This window comes from Gossypium hirsutum, chromosome A06 (assembly GCF_007990345.1).
Source record: "Gossypium hirsutum isolate 1008001.06 chromosome A06, Gossypium_hirsutum_v2.1, whole genome shotgun sequence".
NCBI classification, from domain to species: domain Eukaryota; kingdom Viridiplantae; phylum Streptophyta; class Magnoliopsida; order Malvales; family Malvaceae; genus Gossypium; species Gossypium hirsutum.
Genome location: NC_053429.1, coordinates 2,819,788 through 2,840,080, shown reverse-complemented (window position 1 = coordinate 2,840,080; position 20,293 = coordinate 2,819,788). Strand labels below are relative to the sequence as shown.

The window sequence follows — 20,293 nt, the reverse complement described above, 5'->3', positions numbered from 1 at the left end:
TTTACTTGCAGACAAAGTCATAACTAATTATGAGCATTAAATCTTATAATATGAAGCTTTGCTATGGTGTTTCCTTTTGAGAATATCTTGCACTCTTTATTGACATAATGGTGTTAATGCAAAGACTTAGTGTTCAAAAATAAGCTCAACTTTTTGCATTATTGGGAAACATTGAGCTGGTTTTGTACTTGGCAGCAACTATGAATAAAAAAAAGTAGAAAAGTAGATTCAATTATATAACAACCATTGAAACATTGAATTACATCATTTCGTGGAATATAATCATTAAGGCCCCCATATCAACTTAATCCCATACTTTCCCTCCATTTTGTAAAATCTTCATATTCTAATATGAAGCCAAAAGATTACAGCTTGAGAAAAAAAAAAGGAAAAAAAGTTTCCTACAATTAGGTCCCCCACCATTGTCTTTTCATTGATCCCAAATTCCCTCCCATTAACTGCACTTTTAGTAGACATAATCAAGACTTTGCCTTTTTTCCACTAACTCCCACTGGTTTTCTTCATGCAAAACTTTCATGTGTTTCTTTCAGTAATAGGAGTAAAAAAAAAAGGGGTTTCTAAGTGTCATTCCAAGCAGCAAAAAGGGGTAAGTGAGCCATTGAAATGGCAGTAGCTGGCCTTAGCTGAGTTGCTGTTGATGATGGGAACCAATTAACACCATTAGTAGGAGTAATGAACTTAGATGCCAAGGGTGGTTTCGCGAAAACCATTGTCGAGCCTGTTTTATCAGGGCTACCATCTCTTGAGTTGCTTACGCTGGTTACCAACGACAATGGGTTGGAATAGCGAGTCCCTAGCTTACACGATTCATCCACCATTGCTTGTGTAGAACTCACTAAATCAACTCCAATTAGATCTTGTAAAGCCATGGAGAAACTTGGGTTTCGATAGTTTCCGGTATTTGTAGTCTTCGGTTCAAGAGACTCAGCAGCACAAACAGTCAGTTGTTGCTGTGAAACATGGCCATGTTGAATGGTCTCTCCGTTGGTTTCGATAGTATCATTGTTAGAATCCATCTCTTTGTTTCGCCTAGCTAGCTCACCGGCAAGTAGGGTACTACTGGCCATAATCCTTTCAACATCATATCTTGTAATGTCGAAGTTGGTCACCGCATTAACACCTCGAAACTTTATAGCAGCAATATCATATGCTTCAGCTGCTTCCTCTTGAGTGCCTAAAATGAAGATTGAACCATTAATAAACAAAAAATAAATAAAAAAATCAAGCTTTTGATTAAGAATTTTTCCCCCTCTTGGGTGCCTAAAAAAAACAGCCTTTAAAAAAGTTCATTGAGACTGAAATCAGAATATTGTACAGTTTTTAAAGCAAACTGTCATCATATCAGCCTTACAAAAAAGCATACCACTATATATGCCATAAAAATAAACACTTTAAAAAGTTCTTTAGGTCATGCAAGAGATTCAAATAAAAAGAACTTACTAAATGTTCCAAGATAAAGATCCTTGTTTCCTGCAACTCTTCCAATGCGAGCTTGCCATCTTCCATGCTGATGATGTCTATATATATACATATATATACATGCATATATAAAAGAATCAATATATGAAATCTTACAAAAATAATATAAAAAAAAGGGTTGATGAGTTTCAATATACTAACCTTGTTACTCCTCTGTAAATTGAAGCCCCTCTAGAAAATCCACTACTTTTCCTTCTTAGATGAGCAACATATTCTTGGCGGTTCATGTTCTTCATTTCCTCTAATTCTTCTCTATAATTTTCAAGCTGGAAAAGACCCAAAATCAATAGAATCTCAATTAATCATATGGTATTCTTTGTTAAAAAGATCAAACAAAAGTTGTTGCCTTACTGGGAAATTTATATGAGTGGAGGGACCCCAATATTTAAGAGCAGCAAGATCATAAGCTCTAGCAGCTTTCTCTTCCATGTCATAACCCCCTGAGGATTCATTTGAAAAACTAGAGATTAACAAAGATTTAAAACAAGATTTATTAATTTCAGTACTGATTAAAGATAAAGCTTACCAAGATAAACTGAAAATTTGCATGAGTTGATCGAAATGGCATCCATGAGAAGCACCAACATGACAACAAGGAATTAATGAACACAAGTCAGGTCATTAAAGACAGATGGACCATGAATTGCAGTCAAAAGAAGGAATACTTCCAAATGGATACTGTATTTTTTGGCTTTTTGCTTTTGAGGACACTAACCTTGCCTTCCTTTCCTTGTTTGCCCTTCTTTCTTGCAACTGTTATCCCATAGATGAGCTTCATATCTACCTGTCCATCTATGTCTGGTGGGAAAAAAATACATTTCAAAATATAATAATGTGAGAAAAAACAGTAAACAAACTGTGGAAAAACAAGAACATGAATGAACAGACCTTGTAACACCTCTATACTGAGATGTTCTTTGTCCAAATGTGTCAATGGACTTCCTATGAACAGTTTGCTTTTGACTCACTTTACCAGGCCCCCTCTTCTTTGTTTCAATGGCCACACATTCAGTAGTGGCAGTAGGTGAGATCTGTCTTTGAGCTGTAACACAACTTGAATGAGAACCAGGACTCATTGATAAGCTTAATGACTGTAAATCCCCACAACCTATTGCAGGTACTGAACCTGCTCCATCATCATCTATACTAGTTGTCATTTGTTGTTCAAGTGAACTATGAGTGGAGTACTGTTGCCTAGCTACCCAATTTTTAAAACATGGCATTGTATCACAGTCTGCAAGTTGACCATCCTTAGCTTCTTCTTCCAACGATGGTGATTGATACATGCCTTGTAAAGCCAGACCTGAATAGTATGGATGTGTTTGAACAGCAAAGTTGGTTTCATGGTCTGCATTTTGTTGATAGTACATACTATCTAAGCTTAAAGCCATTGTTTCCCTTTCATGGCTTCCATATTGATGAGTTTCCATTGTTACACCACCTAGAAAGTCCTCTAGTTTTGGAGATGAAGTTGGTACAATCCCTTGATATAAAAAAAAGGGTTTTAATATAAAGTACAAAACAATCTGAAAATGCCAAAAGAAAACACAGAAAAATGAAGATATATACCTTCAGATTGTGATCTACTGAGAGCTTCCATGATACAAAGAGAACCGTCTGATTTAAGAGGCATAACAGATAAAGGAGGAGCATGAAAGCCTTCACTTTCACCAACACCAAAACAAATACCAGAACCATAGAAGCTTGTAGGAACAACATTAACAGCAGTACCAGCCGCTGAAGCTTGACTATGATGATGAAAATGATGATGATGATCATGACGGTGATGAGGATCATTAGTTACCTCCATTTTCATATGAGGTGAAAGGGAAAACCCCAAACAGTTATTATTACTACCACTGCCATTGTCACTCATAGTCTTCATCTTATTTCTAACTTTTTTCTTTCTTTCACACACTTATATATCACTTATATATATTTACAACCCCCCAAGCTGCAAAGCAAAACTCAATCATTGAAGGTGAAATTTAAAAAAAAAAACTAATCATACCCCAAATCTGTTTTTGCTTGTTTCCCCATCTGAGAAAACTTGGGTCTTTTGTTGTCTAGTAAACAGAAAAGAAAAACTCACATTTTTTAAAATTGAATCCCTTCTCTTTCCTTCTCTCACTTTGTCTCTCTTTTAAAACTAAACAAAAGGAACTAAAATTTCAAGCAAAGCAATGTTGGAAGAGAAGAGGGTGGGGTGTCCCTTTTATTCCATAGGGATCTGTGTATATATATATATGAGAAAGACGACCACGTCCCCTTACCTTTGTTTTCTTTTTGTTTTTTGTTTTTTCAAAACACAACACCACACACACACACTCTTAATAAACCCTACAAAAAACCCAGAAACAAACAGAAGAAACCCAAAAACGTTGTTTGCTTCAGTTTTTTTTAATGAAAAAACAAGAAAAACCCAGAAATAATTTAATTATAAACTTAATGAGAGAAGCTTTAAAATATTAGAGGAGGGAAGTGAGATAGAGGAGAGAGGAGAGGGGTCTGGGATTTTGCTTTAATATTTTACAGTTCACAGAGGGGGGTGATAGATTTGACGTGCAGGACACTGTCTATCCAGTCACTTCATGTTCACAGTACTGTAAACAACCTGCAAATTCAAAAGAGGATCCAATTTAAAATCTATATATGTTTTTCCTTTTCTTTCGTAACTTATTAAATAATGGTAAAACTATCACCCAGCTCTGTAATAATAATCTAATCTTAGTACACATTGTCTTTTATATTAATTATTTTTCTTATTCATATTGTTTAAAAATGGCATGAACGGTGAAATAATTAGATATTAACAGTGATGTATGTATAGCTTATATTGATATATAAAAATTAATTTTTAATAGTTAAAATAGATAAAAATTTTAATAAAATTATTAATTTACTCTTTAATCTAATATAAATAGATAGGTAAAATATATTTTGACTCTTAATATAAAAGTCTCTAAAATACTTTCACCCTAAGATGATATATTCGTTCCCAACTTTCATTTAAAAATATTTGGTAAAAACATCTCTCCAATCTCTATCGATTTCTAAATTGAGCAAATTGATTCCTTTCAAAAAAAACAAAGCAATCTAATATGGTGAATTTTTTAAGTTAGCAACTAAGGATATTTAATCACAGACATTATTGTCTTCTGTCAATTGTACATAATTTTTATTGGTATAATAATAAATTTAGTTGTTGATATTTATATATTTTGTCAAATTGGTCTTAATTCTAAAAAGATCTACAAATTTAGCCTCAATATTTACACAATTACACAAATGTTGCAGGCTAAATTTCTTAAATTAGGAAAATTTATCAGAATGTATAAACTTTGAATGCTAAATTTGTTATTATACCAATTAAAATTATGTACAATTGACAAAAAAATATTAATATCGTAATTGATTGTCCTTTAGTTACTCACTTTTGAAATTAACATGAATTAAATTACTCTAATTTTTTTAAAAGAAATCAATTTACTTACCATCGAAATTGAAAAAAAAAGAGGAATATATTTTGTTTAAATAAGTTGAAATTTTAAGTAATGTTATGTTTTAACCTAAATTATTAAAAGAAATTTTAATTTGAAATTAAATAAAATAGTCTAAAGTCTTGAGATTAAGCTGAAAATATTTTCTAAATGAAGAATAAGTATAATTTTTTTTTTATAATAATAGTTTCATCATTTAAATGACATAATTTATAGTTTGTAGTTTTAGACTTTGAATTCATTTTAACAATAACTAATGTGACATTAAATTAAATTAAAATAATTAATAACAAGTGAAATGGCGTGATTTAATGGTGATTAATGTAGACTAAATTGTAAATAATTTAAACACCCCAATTATGTACCAAAAACAAATAGAATCTAAAATAATATGGAAGTAAAAGTAAAATCAGTTTTTTTTATCTCTTTTTATTTTTTAAAATTGTTGTTTAGTATTTTAATTTAATTTAAGGTTTCGCTAATCACTATTAAGCCATACTATTTTAGTAACAATAAAATTTTCGTGTCATAATTAAAATGTCAACTTTTCAAAAGTTTAAACACCAATGTATTACTTTTAATAGTAGAAGAATTAAGATGAATTCTATGAGATAGTAAAGATGTTCATCGTTCTAGGTGCGACCTGAATTTAAGTTGCGTTAGTCACGTTATTGTTGTGACTTTACCCTCCTCTTATAATTCACCAAAAAAAAATATATTAAATTAAAGCATACTTAATATTAGCGATAGTAATAACATTAAATTATGTCAAATTATTAAATAGGGAAAAATACTTAAACCCCTAAAATTTAATGAAAAATTCATTTATCTCATGTAATTACTCATTTATATCTCTTTTAAGGTTTAATAAAATCTATTAACTCATTTCAATCATTTTTAATTAAAACCATAAAAAATTATTTATTTATAAAAATTTTAATTATCATTAAATTAAATTATAAATTATATATATTCTAATATAAGGTATGTAAGTTAAAAAAATCCAAACAAATATAATTAAAATTAATTATTATAAAGCACTATCGGATTAATAATCAAAAACGTATTCATACTTAACCCAAATTACTATTAACATTTAGAAGTCTCAAATATATTTGGATATTTCTAACTGTGACCACTAATAGGTCACAGCCTACCACCCGCCGTAAGATCTTTTATTTTGATAAATGAAAGGTGTATTTGAGTGGGTCCTCTGACGTGACCTCTGCTGAATTTGTGCTTTATTCATCTGACAGTAATGAACTTGGCGGTGATGCTAGGGTGACAGGGAAACACCAACTTTTATTTTTATTTTTTAATTACATAATTTATTTTATTTTATTTTATCAACGAGCAAGAGATAAGAAAATTAGTTTGTCTTCCGAGTAAAAATAAATAAAAGAAAATTTAAATAAATATTATTATAAATTTTGATAATATTTTTTTATATAATACTTAAAATTACTCATAATCTCTTTTTAATTCATAAATAAGACTTGACCTCATGTCTTTCTATATTAATAATAGTTTTCATATTAATCGAGTTAAGTGTTATTTTATTTTTTATTAAAATTATATTCAACTGTTATATATTATATTAATATTATCTCATGTTAATGCCATTTTACGTTTATCTTTTATTTTGAAACTTAATTAATGACTTAATAATGAACACGTTTTATAGGTAAAAAGGAGCAAATAAAAATATTTATGAAAGGATTTTAATTTATTATAAATTTAATTAAAATCTTTTTTTAATTTTTTATTGAAGAAAATTGATAGTCAATACCTGCTTCAGACCAAAAGTGAGATGTGGGACTCTAATCAACTTGAAATATTCCTGAAATGATGAGCAAAGGGACCCCATTTTTTATTAAAATATTAAATTAAATAATAATAAAACTTTAACTAATGTTCTACATTTCTAATGAAACTCTAATCCTTTCTTTCATCTAAAAATGATTTTGTAGATTGTACTCTTAAAAGAACTTAGTCCAAAATCCTATAAATACTACATCTCCTATGTTTTTTTTTTTGGTAAATCCTGCTATTGTTCTTATACTTTGTAAAAGTTGTAAATTTAGTTTTTATACTTTTTGAATCCGTCAATTTTAGTATTTATATTATTTTAATTTTTGAAAATTTAGTCCTGGCCCCAACAATAGTAGCTAAATTTGTTTGGTTAAACTCAATTATTGGTATTTTACTATACATATAATTGTAGGTTTGGTCCATATTATCTAATTGGATCATTATAAGAACTTTTTTTTTTAATTTTAAAATTTCAATATTGATGCAAATAAATGTTGTTCATCCATTAATTGAATTTTTAGTGAGTATTATGTAGAAACAACAAGCTGACATGACATTACATATATATTAATATTTTTTTGTGCATCATATTTTGAAAATACCAGAACTCAACTTAATGAATTAATAATGATTGTTTGGTGAGGACTAAAATTTTAAAATTTGAAAAGTACATTGACTATAAGTGATCAAATTATAGTACAAAGACTAACGTCACAACTTTCACAAAGTATAAAGACTAATAGAAAATTCTAACCTTTCCTTTTTCAAGCCCAAGATATTACAATATACATATAATCTAATTTACTTCTAAAATTACTTCTAAACTTGAAATTAAAAATATTAAAATAACCTCCTCCATTTTAATATTGCAAAGCACACACATACGTGCGCGCACACACCACAATGGATCAAGAGAGAGTGTTTCATGGTTAGGAAAAATAAGAAGCTAGGCTTGCCAGATGTGAAAATCAACAATCACTTAACGGATGCTAGTTTCTATATCATTAGTCAAATGACCAACTTGAACTTAGTGTTAAAGTTTGTTCCTATTCTTGACAAACGCTGGAGATCAAAAATGGGCTTATACATATCCAGTCAATGCTGACACTGTAAATGAGAAGTAATTTATGCTTTTGAAATAACTCGTTGAATTGCTAAGCACAAACCCTGTGGAGAAATCAGCTGTGGACAGGAAACTAGTGAAATTTACATGGTTGTAGAGACAATACGATGAACTCCCACAAGATATAATACCATTTCAAATCACTCAAAATGTTAGAGCTTTCACTATTCAAATGATTGCAGAAATGTTGATGCCAGATAAGGTTAGCAATTTAACTCATAACATATATCTCCAATTATTAGTGGACTTCAAAACTACTAAAAACATATAGTTTGAAGATAGTTAGAACTTTTGCCTTCCTAAGATTTTTCATAAGGTGCACAAATGGATGTGAATGAAATAAATGGTTGCTTTCAACTTCTATAAGCGTAATAATGATATGAGTTATTTTCATTAGTGCCCATCATTTTCGCACCACATATATTTCTTCTTATAAGGTAAAAATATAAGCATGCTTAATATATTGTGTTATAGAACTTATTACACTAATAATATATGAAAACAATACTTACATTTAATATTCTAACAAATAAAGCTTTAGTAGTTTAGACTATACAACTCATACAAATGACTTGACTTGGTTACAATAAAAATAGATAAATATGCAAAAGATCTAATAAATTGTTGGTATTTTCACATTTAATTCATATAATTATCACTAACAATGAATTTAACTATATTTACATCAAATGCTTAAGCTATGTGCAAATGCCTTGCTAGGTTGATAATGTTATGGTGGTTCTACTACAAAAACCTTCACACACAATTTCATGTCTAAAATAAGTACGACGTTTATATGTTTTTATATTGTTAAGTGGTATCATATCAATTGAGTTTTACAATAGTTCAAGATCATCTAACACATTCCATCAGATTCAATAAAACATCGATAAACTTAATGAGTTTGATTTGCATTATGAAGTAATCATTATTGGAATAATATTCTTAGCAAATGGATCAACTTTTGGGTCACTTTTATTTAATATAAAGTTGTGAATGTTGAGAATAAATGAAATTTTCATACCAACAAATGCTTACAATAACTAGTAAAATGTAAACAAACTATCATATCTTATTAAGCCATACAACATCTTTAGAGAATGATGAGCATCTACGAGCTACTAAAGGAAACCTAGGAAAGCACATGCCTAAGCTACCCAACCTAACGAATGAAGAAATCTACAATAGTGTACCAAAGTTGCCCAACCTCCCCAAGTAGGCAAACTTGTATGTTGGAGAATTTATGGTTCTAGCTATAATAGTTGTTGCAACTTGAAGTGTGACAGAATTAGACCATAACTTGCCTTATTTGAGTTGGCAATCTATTGAGACAAAACCTATCTTGTTGATATTGTGGAAGTTGCTTAGGCCCATTTTTTATGTTAACTTATGCGAAATCAAATCTCAAAATGATCGGATCCAAATGTTTCAATGCAATTCGAGTTCCCTATTTTATCTAGTTCAGACCGTGATGACTTGAAGATATTTTAAAGATCTCAGCACTTACCTTAGTATTTATTAAGATAATTGTGGTCCTTTATGTAAGGTTACTTGTGAGAAACTTTTATTATAATTTGTATGTATCATAGCAAGCTTAAAACTCCTATATATGATAGTCTTGTACTTATTACTACCTACAAGGGAGTTAGAACTTATCATTTGTTTACTAAGGAACTTGTTTAGAGTGCATTTTGTAAGTAAACTCAACTGAGTCACTTGATTCATAACTAAATTTCAGGGAGAAAGTATTAGTGGTGAGTGATCTAGATTTGTGTATGAGTATGAGGTTACTACGTGGTGAGTTGTATGACTTAAATCATTACTACGTGGTAGATTAGCTCTCTAAGGAAAGCCTCGCAAATGTAGGAGGAATTTGAATTGCGTACCCAAATTTTTGGGACTATTAGTTTTGAAAGGGGTTGAGTATTTGATTTTAGTACTCCATGTAGCCTATTATGGATTGCCTAATCTAGTTGAGCCATTCGAGTTTCTAAATCCTTCAATCCAACATTAGTTATATGTATAAATTGTTAAAAAGGTTTTGTAGTGACAAATGTTTTCTCTACTACTCGTGGTTGTTATGGTTGTTACCTTTAATGTTGGTTCCAAGGGAAACTTGGTGATCTAAATGGTATAACTTGAGAAATATTGCCTTGATTAGTACCCTAACCAAAATTTTGATGATCTCTTAATCTTGAATTTTAGGTGTTCACAAATAGGTTAGGTTGTTATCATCCCAGATTTCCAACACATCTGACCAATTATGTCTCAGTTGTGCACTGCCAAGAATTATGATTATCTCCACACTATTCATAAATAGCATAGACAATCTACTTTTGTTAACCCCAATTTTCTCATGCAAATATCGTTTCAAAGTAGCCATTTTGGCAATGAAGGCTATCAACACATTAATCTCTACTATTCCAACAGTTTTCTTTTAGCTCGCAACTATTTTACTTGAAACCCATTGCAAATTATTTTCTGTCGTGTCTTTAATTATCATAAAAGTTCTTCAGGTGACTTACTCAATAGTGCTCCATTAACCACTTCATCCATATTATCTCTAATTGATTCATTTATCCTAGTGTAAGATGTTTGCATTAACAAGTTATTCTGGAACTTGATGGCGAGGACATTTTTTCTTGCATGTCCTTGAACCATTCTCACATCTCATGTAAATTTTTCTTATTATACTGCTAGGAACTAGTGATGCCATTCTACGATTTAACTGTCTTATCTCAAGAGAATGACTTAACTAAGAATTTTCCCACAACTTGATTTTAATTTGTAATTGATTCATCTGGTAGCCTATATAATCAATCCACAACTCTTTTGGACAAAGAAAATGATAATTTCTTAAATTTAATAATCTCTTTAAAAACACCATTTCCATGCCCGTGTTTCTAGAAATAAACATCAATCGTTTATTTAATTGATGAAATTTTGAGTCACCCTACAATGTGCCTTGTAGAGGAATACCAAAACTGTAAACCTTCAACTAAATGTCTCGACTAAATCAAACTACTAATACATGCAATATATTGTATTGCCATATTTGTTTGCTAACAACATTCCTTCTATCATGTAGAGTATGTAAGCCTTGTACATCGATCGATTTGTTCAACACTCATATTCGAGGAGATTGATCAATTTTTTCAACCATGTGAAGTTAACATGGCACCCTTCGAAATCATTGTATTCCTCAAGAATTGCGCCTAAAAAATTATGGAGTAACAAGAATAAATCTATATACTTTCTCCTATTATTGCTTTTCCATTTACTAAAAGGTTCATTATTAGAGTTACACCTTTCAGTGTTATTATCACTTCACCCTATGAAAAATGGAAAGCATGTGTCTTAGACGTCCATCTTTTAGCAAACAACTTTAACACTGTACCGAAGTGGATCGTTTTAGATTTTATATATAAACGAGCCCTCTGTAAATGGTCTTTGATTTGGTCATCTAGTGCATTAAAAATCATACCATAAGGGGCTTCAAATTTCTATATTAAGCCTAATAATAATTGTGGAAATTACTTTACTATAGTTTAAACAAAATTTTATAAAAAAAATAATTGTGACTAAATTTAATGCTAACAAATTTTATTGATATCTTGAGTAATTTTATGTGTTCATTATGCAACCTCAATAAATACAGTAAAAGCAAGGGAATCAAGGTTAAAGTAAAAGAGATTAAAAATTTTAAGGTTTTGTGTGAAAAAAAAATAGGAGTATGGTATTTATAACACTTTTACTCTACATTAATTGACATAAATTCCACACGAATATTAAAATATTGTAGACCTCAACACTCATGAGTATCAAAATAATCCTTAAAAAATACATTTTTAATAAATAATATAATAATGAAATTTCCTTAAAAAATATTTTAATAAAATTATAGTACAAAATTAGATACATGCTTTTCATTTCCTCAAGGGATACATGCATTCCTTTGGTATTTCACATTTGAAAATTCTGTATTATTTATACAAAAATTTAAATTAATACTTGTAACTAAAACAAATAAGGGTGAATTATATTGGTAGCCACCCAATTATTATTAAGTTTTTTTTATTACTCAACTATGAAAAGTTATAAAACGGTCTCCTAATTATTTGACGGTTACTTTTTAGTTACCCGATGTTAAATGGTTAATGTAAAAATGATGTGGCAACTTTTAAAATTGGCTTATAAAAAATTTAGCTCCCAATGTTTACACCTCGTGTTAATTTAGTCTTAAATTTAAAAAAAAATTAAAATTCAATGTTTACACATGACCTAAATTTATCCTATTTTTTCCTTCTAAAAATATAATTTAGGGTAAACTACACCACTAGCTGCTAAATTATGGCTAAGTTTTTATTTTGGTCAATTAACTAAAAAAGTTACAATTGGTCACTGAACTATTCAAAAGTTTTTATTTAAATCATTGGGTTATTAAAATCGATGCTATAAGGCTTTCTCTATTCGCACCTCATGCACCAATTGAAATCTCTCTTTGCCATTCTCTTCTACAGTTCAATTTTTTTTAAGAAACAGTTTTGGAATTCACGAATCAATTAGCCAAATTTCAAAGATCTTTTCCCTGATTTCCAAAACTGATCGTCAGATTGAATTAGATTTAGGGTATGTTCTTCTACTCATTGATGTGTATTGATCCACCAAATCAATCACTGAATCATCGTTTGGAGATCGCTAGTGGAACTTTGGAATAAAACTTAACAACCCAATAACTTGAGTAAAAGCTTTTGAATAGTCCAATGACTTGTGTCACGCCCCAAAAATTTGTTTTCTACTTTTGTAAATTTTTAACACAATTGTGTATTTGCTTTAGTGGTTAAATATTCTAAGTGTGTGTGAAAGGTCCCAAGTTCAAGCCTTTCATTTGGCAAAATTTGCTATTTTTCTGATATAAGCCATAACCTTGTTCAGTAGGTTTAAGTTTAAATATTTGTGGTATCATATTAAAATTAGCTTGCTGGTCTAGTGGTGGAATGGAGTGTTAGATTGTTGAAGGTTTTGTGTTCGAATCTTAGCGTGGACAAAAGGAGTTCTTTTTGCTCAATTTTCGTGTAGAGTTGTGCTGGAGATAGTTTCTGGGTAGTAGTTGGTTAGTGGGATTGTGGGAGATATTTGAGGGATATGGGTAGGAGTTATCAAATATTATTTTATTTTTTTCTCGAAAATTTTGGCTTTTCTCTTCTTCCAAAATTCTAATGCCATTTTCCCCATCTCTGCCAAATTTTGTTCCTCATTCGTCTTCATTTTTCTTATTGATCTCTTTTCTGTGTTGCCTTCTCTTATTCAACATGTGGCTGTGATAGTTGGTAAGTGGAAGTATTTTCTTTTCAATCGGATAGGTAATATTTTGCTTAACTGGTTTGAAGCCTGTGGAATCATTTGTTAATAGGGAACTTATGTTTTGACCACAGCGAATCCGGAGGAGCGGAGGTCTCATCGTGTTGTCTCGTAATCGAGCCATTCGGAGTTTTGGGGGTAAGTGTTAAATGCTTAATTTGAGTTGGTAAGTTTCGAATTTTGGTTTAATCAAATCTTAAGGCTGATTCTGGGTTTGGTTCTATCAATTATTAGGTAATGGTTATCTCGGGAGTGTTTTTGCACCAAGACGTTACTAAGTGTGTACCCGAAATGCAGAAAATGAGGTTCAGCGAAAAGTCGAAAAAGCTTGCTGTCGAGACCACACGGGTGTGTGGTCTCCCGTATGGTAGGCCGTGTAACGGAACACGAGCGTGCGACTGACGAGCCAGGTTGTGCGCGTATGACACAGTCGTGTGATGGCTAGGTAGGTTGTGTGTGACACATGGGCTATACTGATTTAGGCTGTGTAGGCCACACGGGCGTGTGGTTTCTGAAATGCTGCTTAAGGTTGCACAGGTTACCAAAGTCAACTGTAAACCTACTATAGGGTCGGTAAACATTACTTAGACCCCTATTGAGTGAACTGTCTGTATGATATCTGAACTGAGCATGTGTGTTGATATGAATGTATAGATTGAAATTGCATAATAGCATGACATCTTTTGTATGTTGCATTGCATTGGGGTAGGTTATTGATGATATTTGAAGAAGTGTCTGAAAGGCTATTAAGTCTGTTACCTGGCAGCTCCGCTGTAAATTTCTGATTATGTGCCGTATTTCGGTACAGCATGGTGTGTAGGGATAGGTTGGTTGATTTAATCCCTACATGGGTAGGGATGGACGAAGATGGTGTGTAGAGGCTGGTGGGTAGGATTCTGATTTCTATTATTGCATATTGTATCTGAGATGGGTCCAGCCCCTGATTTATATCTAAAATTGTATCTGATTGGGCTAATGCCCAAACTGAATCTGTAATGAGCTCAGGTCCAGACTATCTTTGACTATATTCTGATGTGTATTTGTATGCATATTTTTTGTGGAGATTACACACTGAATTTGCGAAAACTCACCATTTTTCTGTTAATCTATACAGGTAATCCCCAATTTTAGATAGATCAGTGCAGCGGAGGACTCGACGGTGACTATCATTGTTTTGTACTACTTTGACTCAATTTTTGAATTTATGTTATTTTGGGTATTTGTTGTGTAAATTTTTGGACTTTGGACTGTTTCGGTTTTAAACTTTGGACTTTTAACTGCTTTACGGTTTTAGTACAACTAGAACAGTAAAAACTTGATTTTGCTTAAAACAACATTTTCTTTCAACACAAATGGTTTTCTAAAAATAAACGTTTTCAGAGTTTTCGCTAAAAAGATACTATTTTAGACATAAATAAAGAACGTGTAATTTACTCAGAATTAAGATAAATGCTAATTAATTGGAACGGTTTCAACTCGACAAACTCAATTTCAAATCCCATTCCATATGGCTTCGTCAGATTCAGCCATAACGCCTAGGCCGAGTTTGGGGTGTTACAAGTTGAATGAAAACTTTAGATTAGTTTAGTGACCAAATTGTAACTTTTTAAAGTTAACTAACCAAAACGAAGACTTACCCATAGTTTATTACAAATGGTGTAGTTTATCCTATAATTTAATACACAATGTGTAAATTAGAAATAAAAACAAATATATATTAAATTTTATTTATTATTAAACTAGACAATCCTCGTATACATTGTTTTCCTTATACTTCAAATGACTAAGAACTTGATATCTCTTAATGATAATTAATTTGCTTTTTTGTTAGCTTGAGCTAACAACCATTGATGAAGAAAATCAAAGGTTAATTTTTTTTTAAGTTGTTAGATTGACAATTGGGTTGAATTAACGAAACGAGTATTTTTATTTTCAAGCAATTGGATTTGTTTTTTTTTAATTATAAAAGGCCATAAAAGGCAATTCATTCAACTAAGAAATATCATTCAGTATAAGCAAATGTATAGAGGGTAGATAATCCAAGCTAAACGAGAGCTCATGCTCACAATCCAAACCAAAATGACTAAGGAAATCTACCATCCTATTGTATAGCAATGAAACTTAAATATAAACAAACCAAACAAAGCTCTGGCCTCATTTAAAAAATGGCCTAAAATAGAAAATTCTAACAAATCAAATTCTAACTTATTTATCACAATTGCACAATCACTTTCAAGTACAATGTTACAGAAGCTTGAAGATTATGCCAATTTCAACCCAGAAGTTGTAATACCCCTAACCCATATCCGTCACCAGAACAGAGTTACGGAGCATTACTGGAGTTTACAGATTTAAAAAAAGTTTACACATATCATTTACTATTCATAACCAAAATCAAACATATCCAATCATAATGTCCATTGAATGGGCCCTCGAGACCCAATTTATGCTTTGAAACAAGTCGGGACTAAATCGAGCACTCCAAGAATTTTTTTTGCAAAATCTCAAAATTTTCTTAGGTGCAGGGGGCACACAGCCAAGTGACATGCCCGTGTCCCAGGCATTGTGGGCATTCGATGTGAAGCACACGGTCGTGTCCCAACTCGTGTCCATGCCTGTATAACTCTCTAACTTGGGTCACACGGCCAGTCACACGCCCGTGTCCTAGGCCGTGTGGACAATTTAATTTTAAAAAATTAGGTGAAAGGATTATACGGCCATGTCACACGCCCATGTGTTAGGCCGTGTGACACACACGACTAAGACATACGTCCATGTCTCTACCTGTGTGAGCAATTCGAAGCATTCTATTTCTCAAATTTTAAGATGCAAGGGACACACGGCCAAACCACACGCCCGTGCGCATGGCCTTGTGTCACACACATCTGTGTCTTTGCCCGTGTGGACAAAATAAGGTCATTTTCAAGCCTTATTTCTCACCCAAATTGCCTTCCACCTACAAAAACACTTAAACATGTTCACCAACCAATTCAAACCATTCAAATCAAGCCAAATCCATGTATTAAGTATAACGAAATATCGCCTATATGTATATTGGACTTAATGTGCTAACTCAATTTAACCATCACTATAATGATATGCTTTGCATTACTTAACCATTTTAAACACATACCAAGCATGATAAAGCTACACATAATTATATATATTTACTTCAAAATATAACTATTACAAGCCATTCCAATGGCTAGTTCCAACCAAAATATTTATTCTTTATGCTTAACTTAGCTTATATATGCCATTATACCAAAAGTTAGCTTTCTTTATATACCAAGAAGTCCAAGGGATAGTATGATGTGTCTCCGACTAAGTTTCAACCTTCACGAGCTTCCGAGTACTATAAAACAGAGGAAGTAAAACAGAGTAAGTATATTATGCTTAGTAAGTTCATATAACGGAAAATGAACTTACCAATTATTTACATTTAAGATAATCATACAAAATTCATCCAAATAAATTTGACAATTTTCCTAATCACATATAATCTCAAGAAATTTGTTAGTCATGTATTACATGTAAACATCAAGAATCAAGGATGACTAATCATGTAATAACTTTCATATACATATGCTTTTCATATCATATTTTCATATAACATGTGCATTTCCATGACAAATCATCTTAAGCTCAGTTTAACCATGACAGAACCTTACTTGTTGAATTTATTTGAAATATTGATGGATACATATGTAGTACACTAGAAGTGTACAAAACAGTAATCCGTCAACTTATATTCAGGGGTACCCATTAGGGCACATAATTAGGAAGCACTCTCTCAAGCCATATAATAGGAAGCTCATGTAAGCCATATAACAGGAAGCTTATCCGAGCTATAACAGAAAATTCATAAGAGTTTAAAACAGGAAGCTCATTGAGCTTAACAGGTAACTCCAAAGAGTTATTATTAGGGAGCTTCAGATAGCCATATAACAGGAAGTTCAAGCGGGCCACATCAGGAAACTCATAAAGAGTCTATATCGGGACGCTCATAAAGAGTTGTGGTATGTTCACATTATATGTAGGATCCATACCGATTACATAACAGGACTCTCACAAAGAGCTGCGGTATGTCCGCAATACATGTAGGATTAATACAGATCGAGATGCTCATAGGAACCATGTAACGGGAAACTCGAAAGGGCTTATAACAGGATGCTCTTTCGAGTTATGTTGTGTTCGTAACATATGCAGGATCACAACCAATACGAGAAATATTGTATCCATCGAGTTTCATTTATTCAAACGGGACTTATTACTTATCGGGCATTATCGGACATGTGATCAATTTCATACATAAGATAAGACATTTATACAATTCACACATATACAACTTTCAATTCAAACATATTAATATACATGATTTAGTTACATGAACTTACCTCGTCACTTGCTCGTATGCGGAAATCTACTAATCTGATACTTTTTCTTTTCCTCGATCTAACTCTTTATTTGATCTTCCCGGATCTAATTAAGCTTGCTTAATGTCTTCTCTATTAGCTAGGGTTTCCATAAAAGTAAATTGGGGAAGATGATGAAATAAGATGATATTAGATTTTTATCATCTTTAATTATTTCAATTTCCAATTTAGTCATTTTCTTTTCTTGAATTTCCATGGATGAGTTATTATAATTACCTACTAACTCCATTTAATGGTCTAATTGCCATATAAGGACCTCAATATCTAAATTCCATAGCTATTTATTACCTATACTACTAGAACTCAACTTTTGCATTTTATACAATTTGGTCCTTTCTATAATTAAACATGAAATCAGTAAAACTTTCTTATCGAAATTTACAAACGTCTTTCCTATCATAATGCAGACCATGGAATAATATTAAAATAAATTTTCTTTCTGACTCGGATTTGTAGTCCCAAAACCACTATTCTGATTTCACTGAAAACGAGCTGTTACAGAAGTAGTGGCCCGAATCTCCTCCCAAGCTGGATCATCATAATCAAGCACATAACTTGCTAGACCCCCATGCACCATCCCATCCTCGTCTCGCACCATCACCCCAACACTCACCCAATTATTGTTGGAGATAAATGAAACATCAACATTAACCTTCAATATCCTCCTGGGGGTAGTACCCAACGTATAAATCTTGGCTGGTGTGATAGTAATGGATGACAAATAAAATTATGGAGCCTAAAATCTGCATGTAACTTTCTTGCCAGAGATAGTATAAGCTAAAGGGATGAGAAAACATCGTGTATCACAACATTATTACGTTCATTCCATAAATTCCAAAGCAACACTAATAAGCATGTAAAGGCCTCATTATCAAAAAACTGCATAGTTTTCTCAAGCCGATCAATTCCATAAGTTGACTCATTATTAAGATGAGCATTATGAATACCGACTAAAATAAGGGTGTGATGAGATACCCGATAATCATCTAGCGCTTGTAAGATAGATTCAGTAGGCTCCTACATAAACTACAATTGGCATCATTTATAAACGTGGTTAAGGCAATCTTGATAGCTGTAGGCAACAGAGCATCGCCGACTTACCAAGCAAACAACCTAATTTTTGGAAGAGTTTTAAGTTTCCATATAGCCCATTAAAAGAATCGGTGAAGCCTCAAACCAATAGACCTAAACAAAAGCCAACTATAATTGAACTTTGTAAAGTAGCAACCCTATGGCAAATGACCCCAAATAAGCATATCAGATGGCCCGTAAGATGCAAATAAGAAAGATAAAACAATGTTTGACTATTCCTTCGAGAACAAGCAATTGAATTTGCTATTCTTTTTTCAATTTTTGGGTTTTTTATTTATTGTTGTTGTTCATTTTTTTTATTGAATTAAACGTAGAGATAATGTTGAAAAGGGTCATAAAGAAAAGCAAAATTGAAAAAAGGTTCAAATTACACAATATTTAAATTTAAGGGTTTAATTTTTTAGATTAAAGACTAAGTTGGCACAATGTATAAATGTTGAGGGTTAAAGGTTATTACCATGCCGAATTTAAAAACTACTATGTCAACTTTATGTTAGTCATTTAACACTTGGCGACCAAAAAAAGTAAATCAAATAGTTAGGTGACCATTTTATAAGCTTTTGTAATTGGGTGACCAAAAATAAACTCACCAATAGTTGGGTGGCTGCTAGTGTAGTTTACCCAACAAACAATAACTTGCAAATTAAGTAGGTAAAAGTGCTATAACAATCCTTAAACTATACTTCAGATTGCATTTTGGTCATTCTACAGAAAAATAAGTAGACTAGTCCATGTACATTAAATGAATGAGCAAAATGCTCCCTCCGTTAAAACTGTGCCACTAAATGCTAGTTTTGGTGTTTTATATATAAGGTATAATAACAAATTTATCCATTGATCTTTACACTTTTATTCAGTTTGACCTCGACTCTTTTATTTGGAGCAAATTGACCCTTTTTCTTTCATTGTTGGTATGACATTATTTTAATTTGTATATCATATTAGTAACTAATTTAAAAATTATTAAAAAAATCATAAAGTAAACATTACAACTCAAAAATTATGTAAAAATCTCAAAATTTAAAAAAATAAAAATTCAAAAAATTATAAAAGTTTTTCAAAATTCAATAAAAATATCTATTTTAAAAAATTGCAAAAGAATTTTAATTTTTTCCAAAAATTATGAATTTTTTAAATCTTTAAGATTTTATTATTCTTTTTAAATTTTATAATTATCGTATAAGGTACTGTATTTGTTTTAACAATCTCATTATATGTTCTAATTATATCTGCTCTTTTTGATACAATATCTAGAATTATTTATAGTCTCACCCCAACCCATAAATAAGAATATAATGCACTTAAGTAGATTCGATCTCATATCCTCTTGCATTGACAATAAAACCCATGCCAATCAAGATAAGACTCAACATAAGTACTGTAGTTATTCCACTAAGCTTGTGAGTTTGCTTGGAAATTTATGAAATTGTTGCATTTGTCCATGTAATAATTAAAGGATCAAGTGGCAT

The 20,293-nt window shown here is 31.4% G+C and overlaps 1 protein-coding gene across 1 annotated transcript; it reads right to left on the bottom strand.

Moving 5' to 3' along the window:
- Positions 1-215: 215 nt before the first annotated feature.
- LOC107930619 (AP2-like ethylene-responsive transcription factor ANT) lies at positions 216-4,119 on the bottom strand. Its single transcript, XM_016862293.2, has 8 exons — positions 3,070-4,119; positions 2,389-2,983; positions 2,216-2,298; positions 2,027-2,035; positions 1,852-1,940; positions 1,642-1,766; positions 1,462-1,538; positions 216-1,195 (listed from the first exon to the last, which is right to left on the bottom strand). Exons 1-8 carry the CDS (start codon positions 3,383-3,385, stop codon positions 579-581), a joined length of 1,911 nt encoding a protein of 636 aa, XP_016717782.1. The 5' UTR covers positions 3,386-4,119; the 3' UTR covers positions 216-578.
- Between the last annotated feature and the right edge of the window lie 16,174 nt (positions 4,120-20,293).